At 43.0% G+C, this 17,329-nt stretch overlaps 1 protein-coding gene across 1 annotated transcript in view; it reads left to right on the top strand.

Moving 5' to 3' along the window:
* cpne4a (copine IVa) overlaps window positions 1–17,329 on the top strand; it is a 95,830-nt gene that overhangs the window by 26,906 nt on the left and 51,595 nt on the right. The window contains exons 4-6 of the mRNA XM_085366025.1: window positions 3,490–3,564; window positions 5,739–5,822; window positions 7,149–7,238. Coding sequence (XP_085222151.1) covers window positions 3,490–3,564; window positions 5,739–5,822; window positions 7,149–7,238 — 249 coding nt within the window. The remainder of the gene's footprint in view (window positions 1–3,489; window positions 3,565–5,738; window positions 5,823–7,148; window positions 7,239–17,329) is intronic.

Below are 17,329 nucleotides of genomic sequence, written 5' to 3' on the forward strand. Positions count from 1 at the left end.
TTCTTCGTTATGAATTAGCATAGATGTTTTTATTGAACATTTGAAGAACCAGCAAAAAAAACTAACTCTTGTAGAGGACAAAGTCAGAGATAGAAACTACAGGTGCATCTAGTGCAGGTAGAGCTGCTGCAAAAACCCAGAGCCCAGCAGATCGTTACATTTGTGATTGACATGACATTGACCAATCAGATGAAAGGAAGAAAAATAGGGTCAAAATTCGTACTTGTAACTTGCAGGGTTTTTTTTGGCTAAGTCCACACACAAATTCTTTTCACACATACGAAACTGATTTACAAGTACAAAATATTTATGACCACATTTTGAGCCCATACGTCTCCTCCTCCTCTCACGGGGTTTTTCTCTGTCAGCTCTTTCCTCTCTGTGAATTTAAAGTTTGTTTCTGTGCCGTTTACACTTCGTGACTGCCAGACATTAAAGCCTCCATCAGACGGGGATTTTCATTGGTGTTCTGGTCGCAGCTCTGATAGCAGGGATCCTCTCAGCTGGACCGAGGACGGCCGGCGTCTGCTCCTCACACAGATTTGCTCCTTTATTTATCCCCAAATTCACAGCTGGAAAATCCCCCTCTGATGTTCCTCTTCACCTCTGTGCACACATGAAATGCTTCATGGGGATTTATTTCAAAGGGATTTCAGTGCAGGAAGAAGCTGCAGTTACAGAAAATTAAAGCTTTTGTTGCGTTTCCTTCGCCCCTCCCTCCTTTTGATCCTGTCCCCTTCTGTCCTGTCTCCTTTTCCCCCTCCTATCCTCTTCCCCTGTTTCCTCTTCTTTCCGTCTGCAGATGAACTCTGTGTTTTCATGAAGATAAACGGTGTGTTTGTGTTGTTTGCATGTGTGTAGCGATGTGACATCTCTCCACGTGTGATCTGTGATCAGCTGTTGTCTGAATGCCATCTGTCACCATGTAAAAGGAAACCGACGTTTATGATAAACGTTCATCAGGTTTGAGATCTCTGGTTTTATCAGGACTGGTGAGTTATTCAGTTGATTGGAGGCCTTGTTAGCCTGATGTTGGTCTATAAATGCGTCTCTTCCTCATTAGTCAAACAACATATTTCACCCTGCCCAGGAAATGAGCTGTGATGCTTTCAGTCTGTGGGTTCAATTTGCTCAGCTGTTTGTTTATCTGCCTCGTAATATGTCGTCTTAATGAATTTTGCAGGGATTATGTTGTTGGGCCTTTTTCATGTTTACAGCTGGATTTGACTTACGCTGACGGTCAGAATGCACGCTGCATTGCTGGCTGTGCTCGGGCTGCGCCGTGCTTTATCCAGCTAGAAGCTGCTGAGGTGCAGCTGCTCAGGAACTGTAGTGATGCTTTCAGACAAACTGCTCTCCTCACGTCTGTTTATCCTGGCAGAAGCTCAACACTCGCGTCAGAATTTTCCACAAACTGCTAAAAGTAGCAGAGAGACACAGACTAAGGAAAGCAGTATGTAGATGTCCGATGTCCCCACTAAGATGCAAAAACGTCTGTTTGTTTTGAGCATTGTGTGTTTTGACCTCGGGGTGAATTTGCTGTGATGTCCACTCCTCAGACGTCTGGCACGTTAACTTCAAATACTTGGCTTTCTAAGCGTTCCCACATGGACGGGCATCAACATCTGCTTCTCTGAGATCATCGCTAAAGTCTGTCCTCCTTGGAACTGTTAACACATCCGAATGATTCAGACCAACAAACATTTACAGAGGAGCTCACACTGACAGAGGAACACTTAAGTTAAGTCCCTCTGCCTGGCTGCAGGGAGCCTGTGCTTAGTTTTTCACAGTGTTTCTGCATTTTGACTTAACTTTTGTTAAAAAATGTTACAATGTGTCATGTGTTGGTTATTTTTTATTGCCCTAAGACATGTAAGGACGTCTTATGTCCTGACATGCAAAATATGCACTTCCTGTTTCACTAACCAGTCCAGAACATGATGTCAGTGTTGGTGTGGAGTACAGGAAATGAGCCCAAGTAAAAATGAAGGCGAGCTGTTTATTGGCTCATTCAAAACTGAACAAATCCACAAAACCCAGCAGAGCAGAGAAAGCAGCAGCAGCTCAGACAGGTGAAGACAGCAGAGGTGGAGCAGGTGGTCGGTAAGGATGGGAAAACAGGAAAGACAACGTAACCTTCAACCTGTGTTGGAGAGCAATGGAGTGTCAGGGACGTGCGGCTCTTTAAATCACCATGGCAACGTATGCTGAACACATGTCCTGGTCTGGAGCACGTTATGTTCTCTTCACCTTACAGTGCAAAGCACCTCGAGGTGACAGCTGGTATGATCTGCTGCTAAATAAATAACAGTGAACTGGACTGTGTGCAGCACGAGTGCCGGCTTCCACCAGGTTAGACTTTATGCTCATCTCAGCCGTTCCCCTGAGAGCGTCTGATGAAGCAGTCGATGCTCAGATGATCCGTTTTCTGTAGAGGAAGAGGAATGAGTGCCAAACTGCCTTTTTATGTGACTGAAGCAGAGACAGCATCATCACTGACTGGATGTTTCAGAGCAGCTCACACAAAGAAAGCTGTGAAACTTCATAGTTTACTCCTCAGGAAGTAGCACACAGGCAGGCACGGACAGACGGGTGAGAGGTCTGAAAATGGAAGCCAAAACTCAACAACTCCACATCAGTCAAACAACAATGAAACCAGGATTCAAAAATACAAAGCCCCGAGAGCCTGACATCACATGGCTCCACCCTCTGATCAGCTGTATGCTAAACGAGGAGCTGGAGTCACTCCGGTGCACAAACTATGAAATTATTGTGTAAGAAAAGAAAGTCGGACCCTGAAACTCTGTTGGTGCTTTATGCATAAAGAGGATTTAAAACTAATGACTGAAACTCCTGAGAAAACGGCTTACTACGCCTGTTATACAGTCACACGTTGCTGCAGTCATTGGAGTCGCCCCCTGCTGGTCACTAGCAGTAATGCATGTGTACACTTAGCTTCACTTCTTAGAAGCAGAAGCTGCGTCTGCAGAGCGGCTGTCATCGGAAACCTTCTGCTGTTCTGCACTAAACCTGCCGCCCAGGTGTGGCAGCATCACGTTACCATGACAACAGGCCGTATAGCCACACTTTTTTATAACTTCGTCTGGGTTTATGCAGCGGGACAGTGACAACGCTGCCCGCATCAGGAAATGCTGGAAGTCGCAGCTTTAACCTGTAAAGGTTTCCCTGTGTGTCTGCAAGCATTAGACTCCAGAACGTTGTTTTTCTGATTCTCCACGTGCTGCGTTTTCATCTGCAGCAGCGCGCGCACTTTCCCCGTTAGCCTGACTGAGCACTTTCAGCCTTTTGCTTTACATTTCCTCGACTTTGATGCTAAAAGTTGCTCATTGTTTTGGAGGAGCTCCCAGAGCAGGGCGGCTCGTTTGATCTCACAGAGTCTGATCTGAATATTCAGAGTTTGTTGTTGAGTTGATGGCTGCACCCTGGCTTCATAATGAGGCTCTTATCAAAGGGAAAATGTGCTTTCAGATCACAGCAGAGGAGCTGACGGGCAACGACGACTACATCGAGCTCTCCTTCAGCGCCAGGAAGCTGGATGATAAGGTAAAAACTGCACCTGGACCAGGACCCCCCACTTACCTCCTGAATGTCTTTCTCTTTATTTTGTCCAACAATTTAATAAATGTCACTTTTCAATTCTTTTGTTTGTTTGTTTGGTTGATTTTTTTTGTAAATAGAATTTTAATTAAATTCTATAATAAGGTAAGAAGGGCATGGGCAGTGTTTGGGCTGCGGCTCTGTTTAGTTTATGTTTTTTTATGTCAGACGTTACCTCAGTGACATGCGAATTTATCGTCTAATGCTAGTTAGCTTGATTAGCAAGCTGCTTATTTATTTATTGATGCAACGCACAGATGCTTCGCTAATTAGTGCAAAATAACTAAAAAATAAAACCACTGAATAAGATTCAACTCCAAAATACAAAATTTTAGGATTTAAGAATTATAATGTTTGTAAGATAAATACATTAAAAGCCTCCTGCAGGACACATTATGTCCAGTTTAAGTAATCCTAGGATTGGATGAGGCTCCACCTGCGGAAACCTTCCTATTAAAGTGACTGAATTATCAAGTTGGAGGACCTCACCACTCTCTGCGAACTGTTATAAATGGGGAAAGTCTCCATAAAGTTTACTTCTGCTGCAATTTTTAAACATGGGGGAGTATGGGGACGGACTCACTGCTGGAGCCTCTGGTGGACGTTAGAGGAACTGCAGGTATTGGCTTCTTTTTCAGCAGTTTGCAGAACATCTGCACCAGCTCAGCTGCAGCGTTTCAAAGTACATAATATAAATACAACAACAAACAGAACTTTGGAAAGCTAAGTGTACTCTAAGTAGTTATAGTGAGTCTGCCCCATACACCACACGGTCACAGGAAGACCTTTTTAGTTTAGGTTAAATGATGAAAAGTAAAAAACATAAATAGTTTTTGATGCATGTATCAGTGTTTTGCATTAATGAGAAATGACACATCCTGATAGCATTGTGTGGGGTTACAGTACTCAGAGCTCACAGGGCTAACATTCAAACAGCCACCGTGAACATGAGTGGGAGTCATCAGTCACTGCAGGAGTCTCAGGCATGGCGGGCTCTGAAACCCACGCCACAGAGTGTAACCACAGCATCAGTGAAGTAATGATCACAGCGACAGGGTAAACATCACAAGCCTGAGAGTCGCTGACGCTTTCTGTACTTACTGAATGAAAGCATTACTCAGTGGTTACGTTCATAACGCAACACAATCACCTCTGTCAGCAGATTTTAAAACGTTTCATGTTAAAGCAAACTAAAAACAAAGAAAAGAAACAAGACGCATTTAAAAACTGATCCAAGTCTGGAGACGTCAGTAAAAATCCAGAAGACAGAAACTCCGCAGAGGAAAACAGACAAAGGAGTTTTAATTATTACGATTATTTAAACCTTTAAACATTCATAATGTGATTTCTTTTTTTTTGAACAGGGGAAAATAATCAATATAATTACATACAGGAAGTCCAATCCAAAACAGGACATCAGGGGAAGCCAACTATCAAAGTAAAGCAGAGACAGCTGCACACCAAACACAACGACAGAGGCAGAAAACACAGAAACACCAGAATAACCAGAAAATCACAACACAATCTATCACTAACACTACTGATCAGAATGATATTGGTAAAACTGAACCTCATCACTAGAACAACAACTAAGAAGTGAAAACAGGAACCAAAAGCGTCTAATATCACAAAAACTTATTAAAACTTCACTGAAACCAAACCAGGTTTTTATAACTTACCTGTTTATTATTGTGGGCGTGGCCTCTTTGCCTGACAGATGGGTCCCGACACTGAGACGTCTGAATGCTGTTGTGCCCTGGAGCATGTTAATGTAATCACATTACACAGATAATGTGCAGCTTTAGCTTTCCGATCCATGACCGTGGATTCAGCTTGCTGACTAAGCTAGCTATGGTTAGCTGATATTGTTAGCCTCGTGCTCATTTTAGCTCCAATAAACCAACATGTGACAGCAACAACTCTAAACTCAAGGATCCAAAATGTCCACAAACCATCTGGTGGCTACGTCCATCTTTTATATCCAGTCTGTGCTGGTTTGGAAACAGACTGTGGACAAACACCAGGGGGCGCTGCATGTAAAGCCAGTATGAACATGATCAGACTGGATGTCCCGACTGTGTCTCTGGTGTTTGCAGTGAACTCTGCGTTTGTACTTTTAGGACTTCTTCAGTAAATCGGATCCGTTCCTGGAGATCCACAGACTGAACGATGACGCCACGCTGCAGCTCGTCTACAGAACGGAGGTACAAACACACATCGACACACTCGCGTCCTCCACTCACACAAACACCACCGTTAACATTAAAGGCTGAATTATTCAAACTGGATTCAACACATCATCCTATCAAAAACAGTGGAATACAGCAGTCCACTTGTTTACTATTATTAATAATAATAATGCTTCGTGGTTAGTTTTGGTGTCATAAAAGTCATGTTTTGTAATCTGGTTCATGGTTCTTCATGTGAACAGTGAGTTCAACTTTAACTTGTTTCTACGACTTTGCTTAGATGGACTTTGGTGACCTGGTAGGTGAATGTTCCCCCAGAGGTATTTCTTGGCTGACTCATTGTGTTGATCTGATTTTCAGCCTTCTGTGTGTCTGCTGTGTCTCTTTGGGTCATGCAAGCTTTGCACTCTCCACCTCCCTCGGTGGGATTCAGGCGGACGGAGAGTTGGAAAAGACAACATATACTCGAAAGAGAGAAACTTGCTTCTGAGAGCATTAAAGCTCTCAGTCAATGCAGTTTTGTTTATATATATGTAAGCTGCTGAGTCGTTAGCTGTAGCTGCACAGCTGGGATTCCTCTCATCCGTCAGCACATTGAGATTTTTCAACAGGTCCCACAGAGCAACAGTCCTCCCCAGCTGACAGCAGGGACATCCTTTCTGATTACTTCCTCCCGTCTCCAATTTAGCTCCTTGCCTGCGGCTCAGTGTGAAAAAAGCAGGCCGCTGTCAGGCAACAAGTTTCCCTGGATGGAGGCTGTGCTTCCATCACATGATCGTAGAAGGTCATGCAACAAGTTGACAGCTGCTTCCAGCTCCCAGCTGCTTCACCCTGCGTGGTTATTATAAAGCTGGAGAGCAGGGTTCGACATAACCAGTGGCCCCATAAAAGCTGCTGATTGGCCAGCTGCTGGGCAGGGAGTGTTTCCACCAATCAGTTTGGAGCAAGCCCTCAGTACCAAAAAGTTTCTTTCTTGCAGTCAGCTGTCGGTTTGCACATTTAAGGAAGTCTCTGACCTTATCGCTCTTAGTGGCATGGAAACACGAGGAGAGCGTTTCTCTTACACCTGTGAGTAAATGAAATCCAGGCAGACTTAAATGAGCCAAAGATGGAAGAAAAATGTGTTAAAGCATCATTTTAATTAACACAACACACACTTCCAGGAAACACACCAGGCTGGAAAAGCGAGGATGACTCCTTTCAGCCAGCGGTTCTCCTCAGAGCTGCTGCAGGTTTACACCGTTTAGGACTGCAGCAGGACGCAGCAGGACGCAGCGCTCCGCTGAGACGCAGCGCGAGCTGTTTTTAGACCTGACCTTGCTCTGTGTTTGTCTCTCTCAGACCGTCATGAATAATCTCAATCCTGTGTGGAAAACCTTCAAAGTTTCCCTCAACTCGCTCTGCAGCGGAGACCATGAACGCAAACTGCAGGTACTCACACACACGCACGCACACACACTTTGACTAAAGATCACAGTCCACCACACACACATTCCCACAGCTCCTTATTCCTCACAGCCACTGGGCTGTGGGAGGAACCCACTCAGGAACAAGCAGAACACAGAAACCTGCGAACATCATTTCCAGACACCTTTCACTGACAGTTAAACGGTGTTAAAACCAACAGTTTTTGCACATTTTGCTGAAACTGAACTCGATTTGGAGAAACATCAAAGTCATTAGACGCTCTGCTGTTCATCCACTCTGCAAGCAAACCAAAGGTCATGACCCTGACCACAAACAAAGTAACAATCTGTCCTTTGAAGTTTTAACAGTTATATGTAAAGTCTATAAAATGTGGCAAATTGATGCTAATTAGTGTTGAGCGAGCTGGATTCTCTTCAGGCCTCTGACCGTCACAAAAGGAGCTTATTGATGATTTTTGGCTCACCTGCACTTTCATATAGACAAAGAAAAAATTGAACCTCCGAGGAAGTCAAGGAGGATTGTAGGATTTCATCCAACTATGATCACACATCACACTGCGAGACGGAAACTGACACATCAGTGCTGAACAGCAACAATTCCCTTAAGGCAGGATGGATAGATAGATGGAGAAGGCTACGTTCACACTGCAAATCCGACTTTTCTGACCCTCTGCGACACATCTAAATGGCCTGTATTTATATAGCGCTGTACTAGTCCCTAAGGACCCCAAAGTGCTTTACACATCCTGTCATCCACCCATTCACACACACATTCACACACTGGTGATGGCAGCTACATTGTAGCCACAGCTACCCTGGGGCGCACTGACAGAGGCGAGGCTGCCGGACACTGGCGCCACCGGGCCCTCTGATCTATCCGATCGTGCTATGACAGGGTGAACGGCACAAATCCGATATTTTCAAATCCAACCTGGGTCACTTTGGTATGTGGTGCTGAATCTGATACATATCCGATGTTTCAGAAAGCGGCTGCTGTTTGATGGTCATGTCGCATTAAATCCGTCACTGACACAAGACAGACGCCGATTATCAGCCTCTGCACGGAGGTAGCAGCCACTGCTCAAACACACGATGAACTATTTACAAGAATTTATTCACAGAAATTAGATTCAAGGTTAACACAAGAATTTACACGAGTAGAAGCGACACAGGGCAGGGGACCGTGGGAGATCGAGGCCAGGAACTGATTAATCACGGGGAGGCACAAAGAGAGCGACAGAACGGAAACTTGGCAGGTTTATACAGTCTTGATCTGAGGGAGGCGTCCATGAGAGTGTCGTATGTGGGGAGATAACACGTTGAGATGTGGAGGTCCTGTTCCCCTGAGGGCATGATATGACAGGCAGGAGGGCAGGCAGGTAATCGAGCTGATCATTGGGCAGACTGTAGAGGAGAAAGCAAACTGAAGCAGCGCCAAAGAGTGAACACAGCAGGAGGTGAATCCGGTGGAACGCCAAAGGCAGCAGGACGAACTGGGGAGGACTGGAAGGAAGTGCTGGTTTATAAACCGTCCTGCTGATTGAATGAGGCGCAGGCGAGATGATGGAAGCTCCGCCTCCGAGGACGGATCCTGGGATACAGCCCACACAGACAGGAAAACAGACAGTTATCACTGAGTGATTTTTCCTTCTCATCGTTTGTCTGGACCCGACGTCGAGACTACACATGGAGCAAAGAGTCCTGGGAGATGTTTCATCATAAAGCCAGACTTTGATCTTCTGACAGCTGATGAAAGGACAAAAACCTATTTTTATAAATGTCTCCATGTGGCTGCAGTCAGAGCTGCTTTTACTTCCACTGCTGAGTTCGTCCCTGTGCTGCGACCCTGTGCACGCTCGTCATGTCCTCACAGGTTGCAAGTGCACACAGTCTGCTGTCTCTTGTGTCAGTCGATGGATGTTGTGGCTCCAGTCTAAATGCAGACGTCTGATTGGCTGCAGCAGCAGGTCAAACTTCAGTCAGCAGGGAAACAAAACTTTTCATTCTTTGTTTATTCGAGTTTTATTGACTGCTGGAATTTTTGCACATTTCCAAACTAACTTTGCATCGACTGCTTCACCGAGTCTCCTGCATCTTTTCTGTTGCTTGTAACCTGAAACTACGGCTCCGTTTGTCCCAGAGACGGGAGGTTTTTACCTGACAGAGCCGAGTGACTCCAGAGGAACACATCCATCATCGCTCTTCCTGCCCTCTATTCACTATCCACCATTTTTGACCCGAATTTCCTTCAATCAGTCACGGGGGCCAGAGGCTGGACCCCTGTCAGCAGCACAGAGATGAGGTTTGAGGAGGTCAGCCACCTCCAGTGAAATGATCAGCAGCAGGACAGCGGGATGTCCCGAGGGGAAATAGATCCAAGGAAATGATGAATTTTAGATTGCTGCAGACTGGGGGAGGGCTCCTGTGATCAGAGGGCAGCCTGTGCTTCCAGTTCCAGCTTACTCCCTGCAGAAAATATAAATGTGTTTTAATAGAAACCTTTTTGTAATACGGTGTAATTCCAAAGTTTACAGTTTGTGGTTCTAATTTCTTTAATTTCACGAGGATCTCAGAGTAGAGCTGCTGCTCTTCCACGTAGAAAGGAGCCCTTTCACGTGCTTCAGGGTCTGAGTGAGGTGTTTCCAGGAGGAAGGAGATGTTTCAGGCATGTTCAGCAGCTCCTGAGAGGAGACCCGGGCCCTGCTGGAGAGATGATAACTGTGAGGAGACGAGGTCCGGGTATCTCCATTTGAATGTTGGAGCTGGAACGAGATACAAAGCAAAGAATAGATACAGTTTCTGCTAATTTATGACATTATAATCCCAAGTGTTTTCTGATAAGTGAACAACTTTAAATAAGTTTCCCCCTGAATATTTCCTCCCTCCAGTCCAGCAATCTTGCGTGCGGTTGTTCCGTCTCTGCTAAACCTCCCACAGCCGTCACACTTCACACACAGTTTTTGGAGAGGCGCCTGCAGCGGTGGGACGGTGGAGGAGTGAGTTACATGGATGACACAGAATTACAAACCAGAGCCTTTTTAATCAGCGAGATGTTTCCTTAAGGTGTCAATCACACGTAAGCAAATATTACAACTGCGCCGTTGGAAATTACTGTTGGACATGTTGATGGTAAAGTTAAGACAGGAGGAGGGAGCCGGCTCAGGTGGTACAGCGGGCTACGCACTAATTTCACAGCTGGCGGTTTAATCAGCTCCTGCTGCCCGCTGGCCTCCGGCTGGTTCAGCCGGGAGGAGAACCGGTTTACTTTTACAACAAAACATTGTTTTCTTTCTGACTGTTTCACATTAAAAGCATGACGTGCACTCACAGCCACTATGACTTACCTCCACATTTCTGTTACCTCTTCTGATTCAAATTAAAGTTCAGCAAACTGCAGTTTAGAAAATGCAGGAATTTATAAAAAAAAGATTTCAAAGTAAGAAAAAAGAGCCAGCTAATACAGACGAGGCGCCGAGGGTCAAATTATGGCAAAACACTTTTAAAAAGCTTAGCAGATAAAATGGAAACGTTGACTTTAAATCTGATCTACTCCACGCACACGGGGATTTCACTGACTGCATAAATCACAGCCACGTTTAAGACCTCCCTCACTAAAACCCTGCTTTCTTCTTAGTGGGCGAATTCTGGAAGCTTACCGAGGGGCAGCAGGCAGGCTGTTTGTGTCTTTACTTGTTAGAACTGAGCTGCGATCCTCCAGCAAGACTTTCAAAATAAAAGCGATCGCACTGTTCTCAGATTGATCAAGAAAAACTGCTACGATGCCCAAACACTGATAACACAATCTGCTATTAATGAGAAACAGGAGGAGGAGCCAGTGCACTGAAAAACAGGAAGTACTCTCAGGTGTAATCCTTACAGCTGGGGAGGAGCTGAGAATAACTCTTGAGATCAGCAAACAGGCAGGTAATATTAAAATTCACCTGCAGACATGAATCCCGTCCGAGTGGAGGTTTGTTATCGTTACCTGAAGCCATTTTCATCAGAGCCTGTGCGGCTGTCAGGTTAAAGCTGCACAGAGACGAATAGAGATGGACTTTATTAAATGGGGTCAGACAGAGGCAGGCTTATAGCTGCTGGATATCATTTAATGGGTTCCTGAAGGGAGACAAATAAAGGTGATTAATAACTGTCATCGGCAGCTTTAGCAGACTGAAGCAGGCTGTTTGCTTCATGTTGTTCTGCTTCAGGCTGAAAACCTGCTGCTTCTAAAAGCTCATTTAGCGCCGAGGCCCAGTTACTGCGCCTAAACATCCGTCATCGAGGAGAAAACCTTTCAAATTAAAATGCTGCTCTGATATTAATGTTTTATTTTTCCTGTGAGGTGAACACAGATGTGGGGGAGGTTTCTGTTACATGAACAGCCCTGTGTCTCATAGCTCCAAACACCTGGATAAAGCTCAGTGTTGTAATTATCTGTTTACAGCTGCAGTGAAAATCCACCCGAGCTGGTACGATGCAGAGACTGGCCGCACTAGCTAACTTCCTGCTAATTACATTTTAGTGCCTTTAGCCAAAAGACAGAAGAGCAGTCGTCGGCTGGGCGACGTATCACAGGCAGCGGTTCACCACTGTGACGCCCACACAGAGTTTTTGCACCAACAGGGTGATTCCCAGATTTCTGTTAGCTGAAAATGTGGCAAAGGGGGGCGTGGGAGGGCTAAAAACTATCTAGATAATAGGAACAACATCTAACGTTTATGTTCTTAAAAAATGTGAAAAATTCAGCAAAGACCTCACACAGGACTGAGGAGATTCATCTGCTGTTCACTGTTCACCCATCAGAAATGTTCTCAGAGGAAGAGCGGCTGTCAGGAAGCCATTCTTAGTGAAGAGAAGTGGGAGGAAAGGCATTCTTGGTTCAAATCATCATCAGTATGTATGGTAAATGGACCAATTCTTATATAGTGCTTCTCTGATCTACTTAAGTCCCAAAAGGTTGATTCTGTTCATCTGGACGTTTCAGTGGGAGAAATGTTTCAGGCTCAGCTGGCTGCAGGTTTCCAACCTTATGAACAGCACATTTGCACCACTGAATGAACTTTTTATGAGGTTCGGGAAACATGCAGTCAGCTGAGCATGCATCAAGATACTCTACTTAAGCACTTCATGTCTCGTGACACGTCTCATTCGCCAGTAGCATTAGAGATCTTATCAAAATTCATAGAATTACAGATGCTGAAAAGAATAGTCAGGTGTTGAGCCACCAGATGCAGTAACATCTGGAAACATCTGATTGACAGCAGCTTCATTTTTCACCGTGACAATGATCCAAACACACCGTCTGTGGAAGCATAGATAGATGAAGGTTGTTAGAATTGTACAAACAGGTTTCATTAAATCGCTGCACCTGCTGTTCATTTTTCTTACAACAGATAGAGAAGTGAGACTTGGCTCAAGATTCTTGCACAGTGCTGTTCATTAGGCAAGGTAAAGTCTTTATAGCTGCACAATAACTTATACCCTGTATTATAACATCATGAGTCCTAACTTCAATTCAATTCAACTTTATTTACACAGCGCCAAATCACAACAACAGTCGCCTCAAGGTGCTTTACATTGTAAGGTCGACCCTACAATAGTACATACAGAGAAAAACCCAACAATCATATTGTAAAAGAGAGTATTACATTAAAAGGTTAGAACACAATAAAGATAACACAAGAGATATATGGAATGTATTAAACAGAATAATCAAAAATGAATCAAGGAATAATGATTACCCTGGGTACTTTATAGAAGGGACAAGAAGTATTAATAACATGGAGGAGATAGTAAATGGCTTTAATGAATTCTTCGTAAACATAGGGCCAAAACTGGCAGAAGAAATAAAGGTTGATGGAATAGAAAGGGACACTGGTGAAAATATTGAAAGGAATAGTAGCTCAATGTTTTTAAGAGCAGTGGAAGAGAAAGAGATTTATGACATGGTTAGAGGACTTAAGAACAAAACCAGTACAGACTGGAATGATATTGATATGGTAACGGTAAAGACAGTTATTGATGGTATCGTAAAACCATTAAAATATATATTCAACTTGTCGTTTCAAAAAGGAGTTTTTCCACAAAAAATGAAAGTTGCTAAAGTTATTCCCATTTACAAAACCGGTGAAAGACATAATTTTACAAACTATAGACCAGTGTCAATACTCTCCCAGTTCTCTAAGATACTGGAAAAACTCTTCATAAAAAGATTTGACAGTTTTGTGGAAAAATATGAATTAATGACAGATAGTCAGTATGGGTTCAGAAACAACAGATCAACAGCTTTGGCACTGATAGATTTAATGGAAAAGATAACGGAATGTATGGATAATAAGAGGTATGCGCTCGGAGTTTTCTTAGATCTAAAGAAGGCGTTTGATACTGTTAATCATGAAATTCTATTAAAAAAACTGGAAAAGTACGGGTTTAGGGGAGTGGTTTTGGAATGGTTAAAAAGCTATGTAGGGAATAGGCAACAATATGTACAAATAAATGAATATAAATCTAATTTGATGGATATAGCTTGTGGAGTACCTCAAGGTTCAGTACTGGGTCCAAAAATGTTTATTATGTACTTAAATGATATCTGCAGAGTATCGGAGATTTTAAAGTTTGTAATATTTGCAGATGACACAAATATACTGTGTGCAGGTGGGGAATTGCCACAGGTTTTGGAAATGATCACACAGGAATTAACGATATTAAAGAAGTGGTTTGATATAAATAAATTATCATTGAATCTCGATAAAACCAAATTTATGTTGTTTGGAAACCAAAAGAAAAACATCGAAGTAGAAATATGTGTTGACAATGTATATTTAGAAAGAGTAAATGAAATAAAATTTCTTGGGGTGATCATTGACCACAAGCTCTGTTGGAAGCCACACATTACTTATGTTCGGGGGAAATTGGCACGGGGCATTGCCGTCCTGGGAAAAGCAAAGCATATGTTGGATCAGAAAGCACTGCACATTTTATACTGTGCTTTACTACTGCCATATATGAGCTACTGTGTAGAGGTCTGGGGAAACACATACAAAAGTAACACACAAACAATAACTATAATACAGAAAAGGGCCATTAGATTAATAAATAATGTAGGGTACAGGGACCATACAAATGCACTCTTTGTCAAAATGCAAGCTATTAAATTCCAAGACTTGGTGAAGCTTAAAACAGCGCAAATAATGTATAAAGTCAGAAATAAATTGCTTCCCAAAGAAATCTGTAAATTGTTCATAGAAAGAGAAGGTGGGTATAACTTAAGAGGGAAATGGAATTTAAAAATACAAAGTGCTAGAACAACTTTAAGAACTATGTCAATCTCAATTGCAGGAGTTAAATTATGGAACAGTCTAACAGAAGAAATAAAAGACAGTCAAAACATAAAACAGTTTAAAGTAAAATATAAAAACCTAATTTTAAATAAGTATAAGAATGAAGAAAACGGGGTTAACCCAGGACGGTAATGTTGCTGGTAATGGTGTTGCGGTTCTTTTTTGGTTGTTTTTTTGTTTTTTTGTTTTGTTTTGGTTTGTTGTTTTTCCATAACTTGTGTATCTGCAAATATACACATTCTGTATTTTTCATATGAAAGAAACTATACTGTGGTGGGGCTTGCTAATTTCTTGTTTTTGATATGTATGTTATGTTTTGTTTTACTTCATATGTTTATATGTTTCATATGTTGTTTGTTTAATTTAAGACAAAAAAAAATTAAATGAATGAGAGGTAAAACTTGAGGGGGTAGGGACAAATAAGTAAATACTTCAGCCTACTCCTTTTCAAACAAATAATGGAATGATATTTTGTAATGATTGTGAAGGCACATGTTTGAAATGTTTGAAATAAAAATGAACTGAACTGAACTGAACTGAACCCCCTATGAGCAGCACTTTGGCGACAGTGGGAAGGAAAAACTCCCTTTTAACAGGAAGAAACCTCCAGCAGAACCAGGCTCGGGGAGGGGCGGGGCCATTTGCTGTGATTGGTTGACGTGAGAGAAGGAAGACAGGATAAAGACATGCTGTGGAAGAGAGACAGAGGTTAATAACAGATATGATTCAATGCAGAGAGGTCTGCTAATACACAGTGAGTGAAGAAGAAGTGCATCATGGGAATCCCCGGCACTTCCCCCCTAACTTAATGTTAAAAACGTTTTTGAAGTTGGACCCTTTACACACAAACAAGACACATCATCATCATCATCATAGTTTATTTATATAGCACTTTAAAAACACACAAGGCCGACCAAAGTGGTGAACAATAGAAACATAATAGATCCCATAAGAATAATAAATACGATAAAATAATAAACATAGCAAAAACAATAAAATACAAGTCAGTCAACCACTGAGTCAAAAGCCAGTGAATAAAAATGCGTTTTCAATCTGGATTTAAAAACCAGCACTGATGTCGATCGCCTAATGTGAAGAGGAAGATTATTCCAAAGCTTAGGACCCACGATAGAGAACGCTCGCTCTCCTCTCAGTTTCAGCCGTGATTTGGGGACTGAGAGCAACAGCTGCTCAGCTGACCGGAGCGAACGAGTGGGGACATAGGGCTTCAGCAAATCAGACAGATACGCAGGTGCCAGACCATTGAAAGATTTAAAAACCAATAAAAGAACTTTAAAATGAATCCTAAATTCAATTGGAAGCCAGTGCAGGGAGGCCAGGACCAGAGTAATGTGCTCAAATGTCCTTCTACCAGATAAAAACCGTGCCGCAGCATTTCTGGACTAGTTGCAGGCGTGTCAGAGTGCCCGGTCCAACCCCTGTTAAAAGGGAGTTACAATAATCCAAGCGTGAGGTTATAAAAGCATGGATAACAGTCTCCAAGTCACGCCTTGAAAGAAAAGGTTTGACCTTCGACAGACGCCTGAGTTGATAGAATGACGATTTCACCACCGCATTCACGTGGCCATCAAAGGTAAGTGCAGAGTCGGTTTTTAACCCAAGATTGGTAATCGAGCTGTTCAGGTGAGGGGTCAGAGCAGCAAGGTCAACATCAGGGATATCAGAGGAACGATTCGGGCCGAACAGAATTGCTTCCGTTTTACGTTCGTTAAAATTTAAAAAGTTTAGAGCATCCATGACTTAACATCACTAAGGCAATCAAGCAGGAGTCTAATTGTGGAGCTATCAGAACGACTGAAAGGAAAATAAAGCTGGCAATCATCAGCATATAGATGAAATGAAACTTTGTGTTTACGAAAGATCGCACCCAGTGGCAGGAGATGAAAACAGTAATGGCCCAAGAATAGATCCCTGTGGGACACCCCACGGCAGAGGGGCCACAGAGGACGATGACGAGCCCAACTTAACACAGAAGCTCCTGTTTGACAGATGTGATTTTATCCACAGGAGTGCCAAGCCAGAATTGCCCACACAAAGCTGTAATCGAGAGATCAGCAGGTCGTGATCCACTGTGTCGAATGCAGCAGTCATATCTGGTAGTATAAGCACTACATGTTTACCACAGGCCGTCGTTACCAGGATATCGTTCATAACCTTTATGAGAGCTGTCTCTGTGCTATGAAACGGCCTAAAGTCGGACTGAAAAACTTCAAACATCTGAGAGTTGTTTAGATAATCCATCAGCTGAGTGTGAACAACCTTTTCCAAGATCTTACTCAGAAAAGGAAGTTTAGAGATGGGTCTACAGTTTGACTGAACTGAAATATCTGAGCCTGGCTTCTTAAGTTAGGGGTGAATAACTGCATGCTTAAACTCGCTTGGTACTTGACCTGACAAGAGGCTGGTATTAATTAGGTTCAGAATATGTGGTCCAAAAGTAGGAAACACCTCTTTCAGAAAACGGGGATGAGCAACATCATTCGGAGAACCACACGGGTTAGCAGTTAACACAAGCTTCTCAAGTTCAGGTAGAACAATTGGTTGGAAAGCAATAAGCAAATTTAAACAGGGAACATCTCAGCCGGGTCAACAAAAGATAAAGTGGAGGGTCTCAAACCGGCAACCTTATCCACAAAGAAATTAAGAAACTTATCACACATAACCTCAGAAGACTGCAAAAGAACACGATCCTCTGCGTTCAGTACAGAATTTATGGTATTATACAAAACACGAG

This window comes from Diplotaxodon limnothrissa, linkage group LG11 (genome assembly GCF_057381915.1).
Source record: "Diplotaxodon limnothrissa isolate DT_005_m linkage group LG11, D_limnothrissa_male_GT1.1, whole genome shotgun sequence".
NCBI lineage: Eukaryota > Metazoa > Chordata > Actinopteri > Cichliformes > Cichlidae > Diplotaxodon > Diplotaxodon limnothrissa.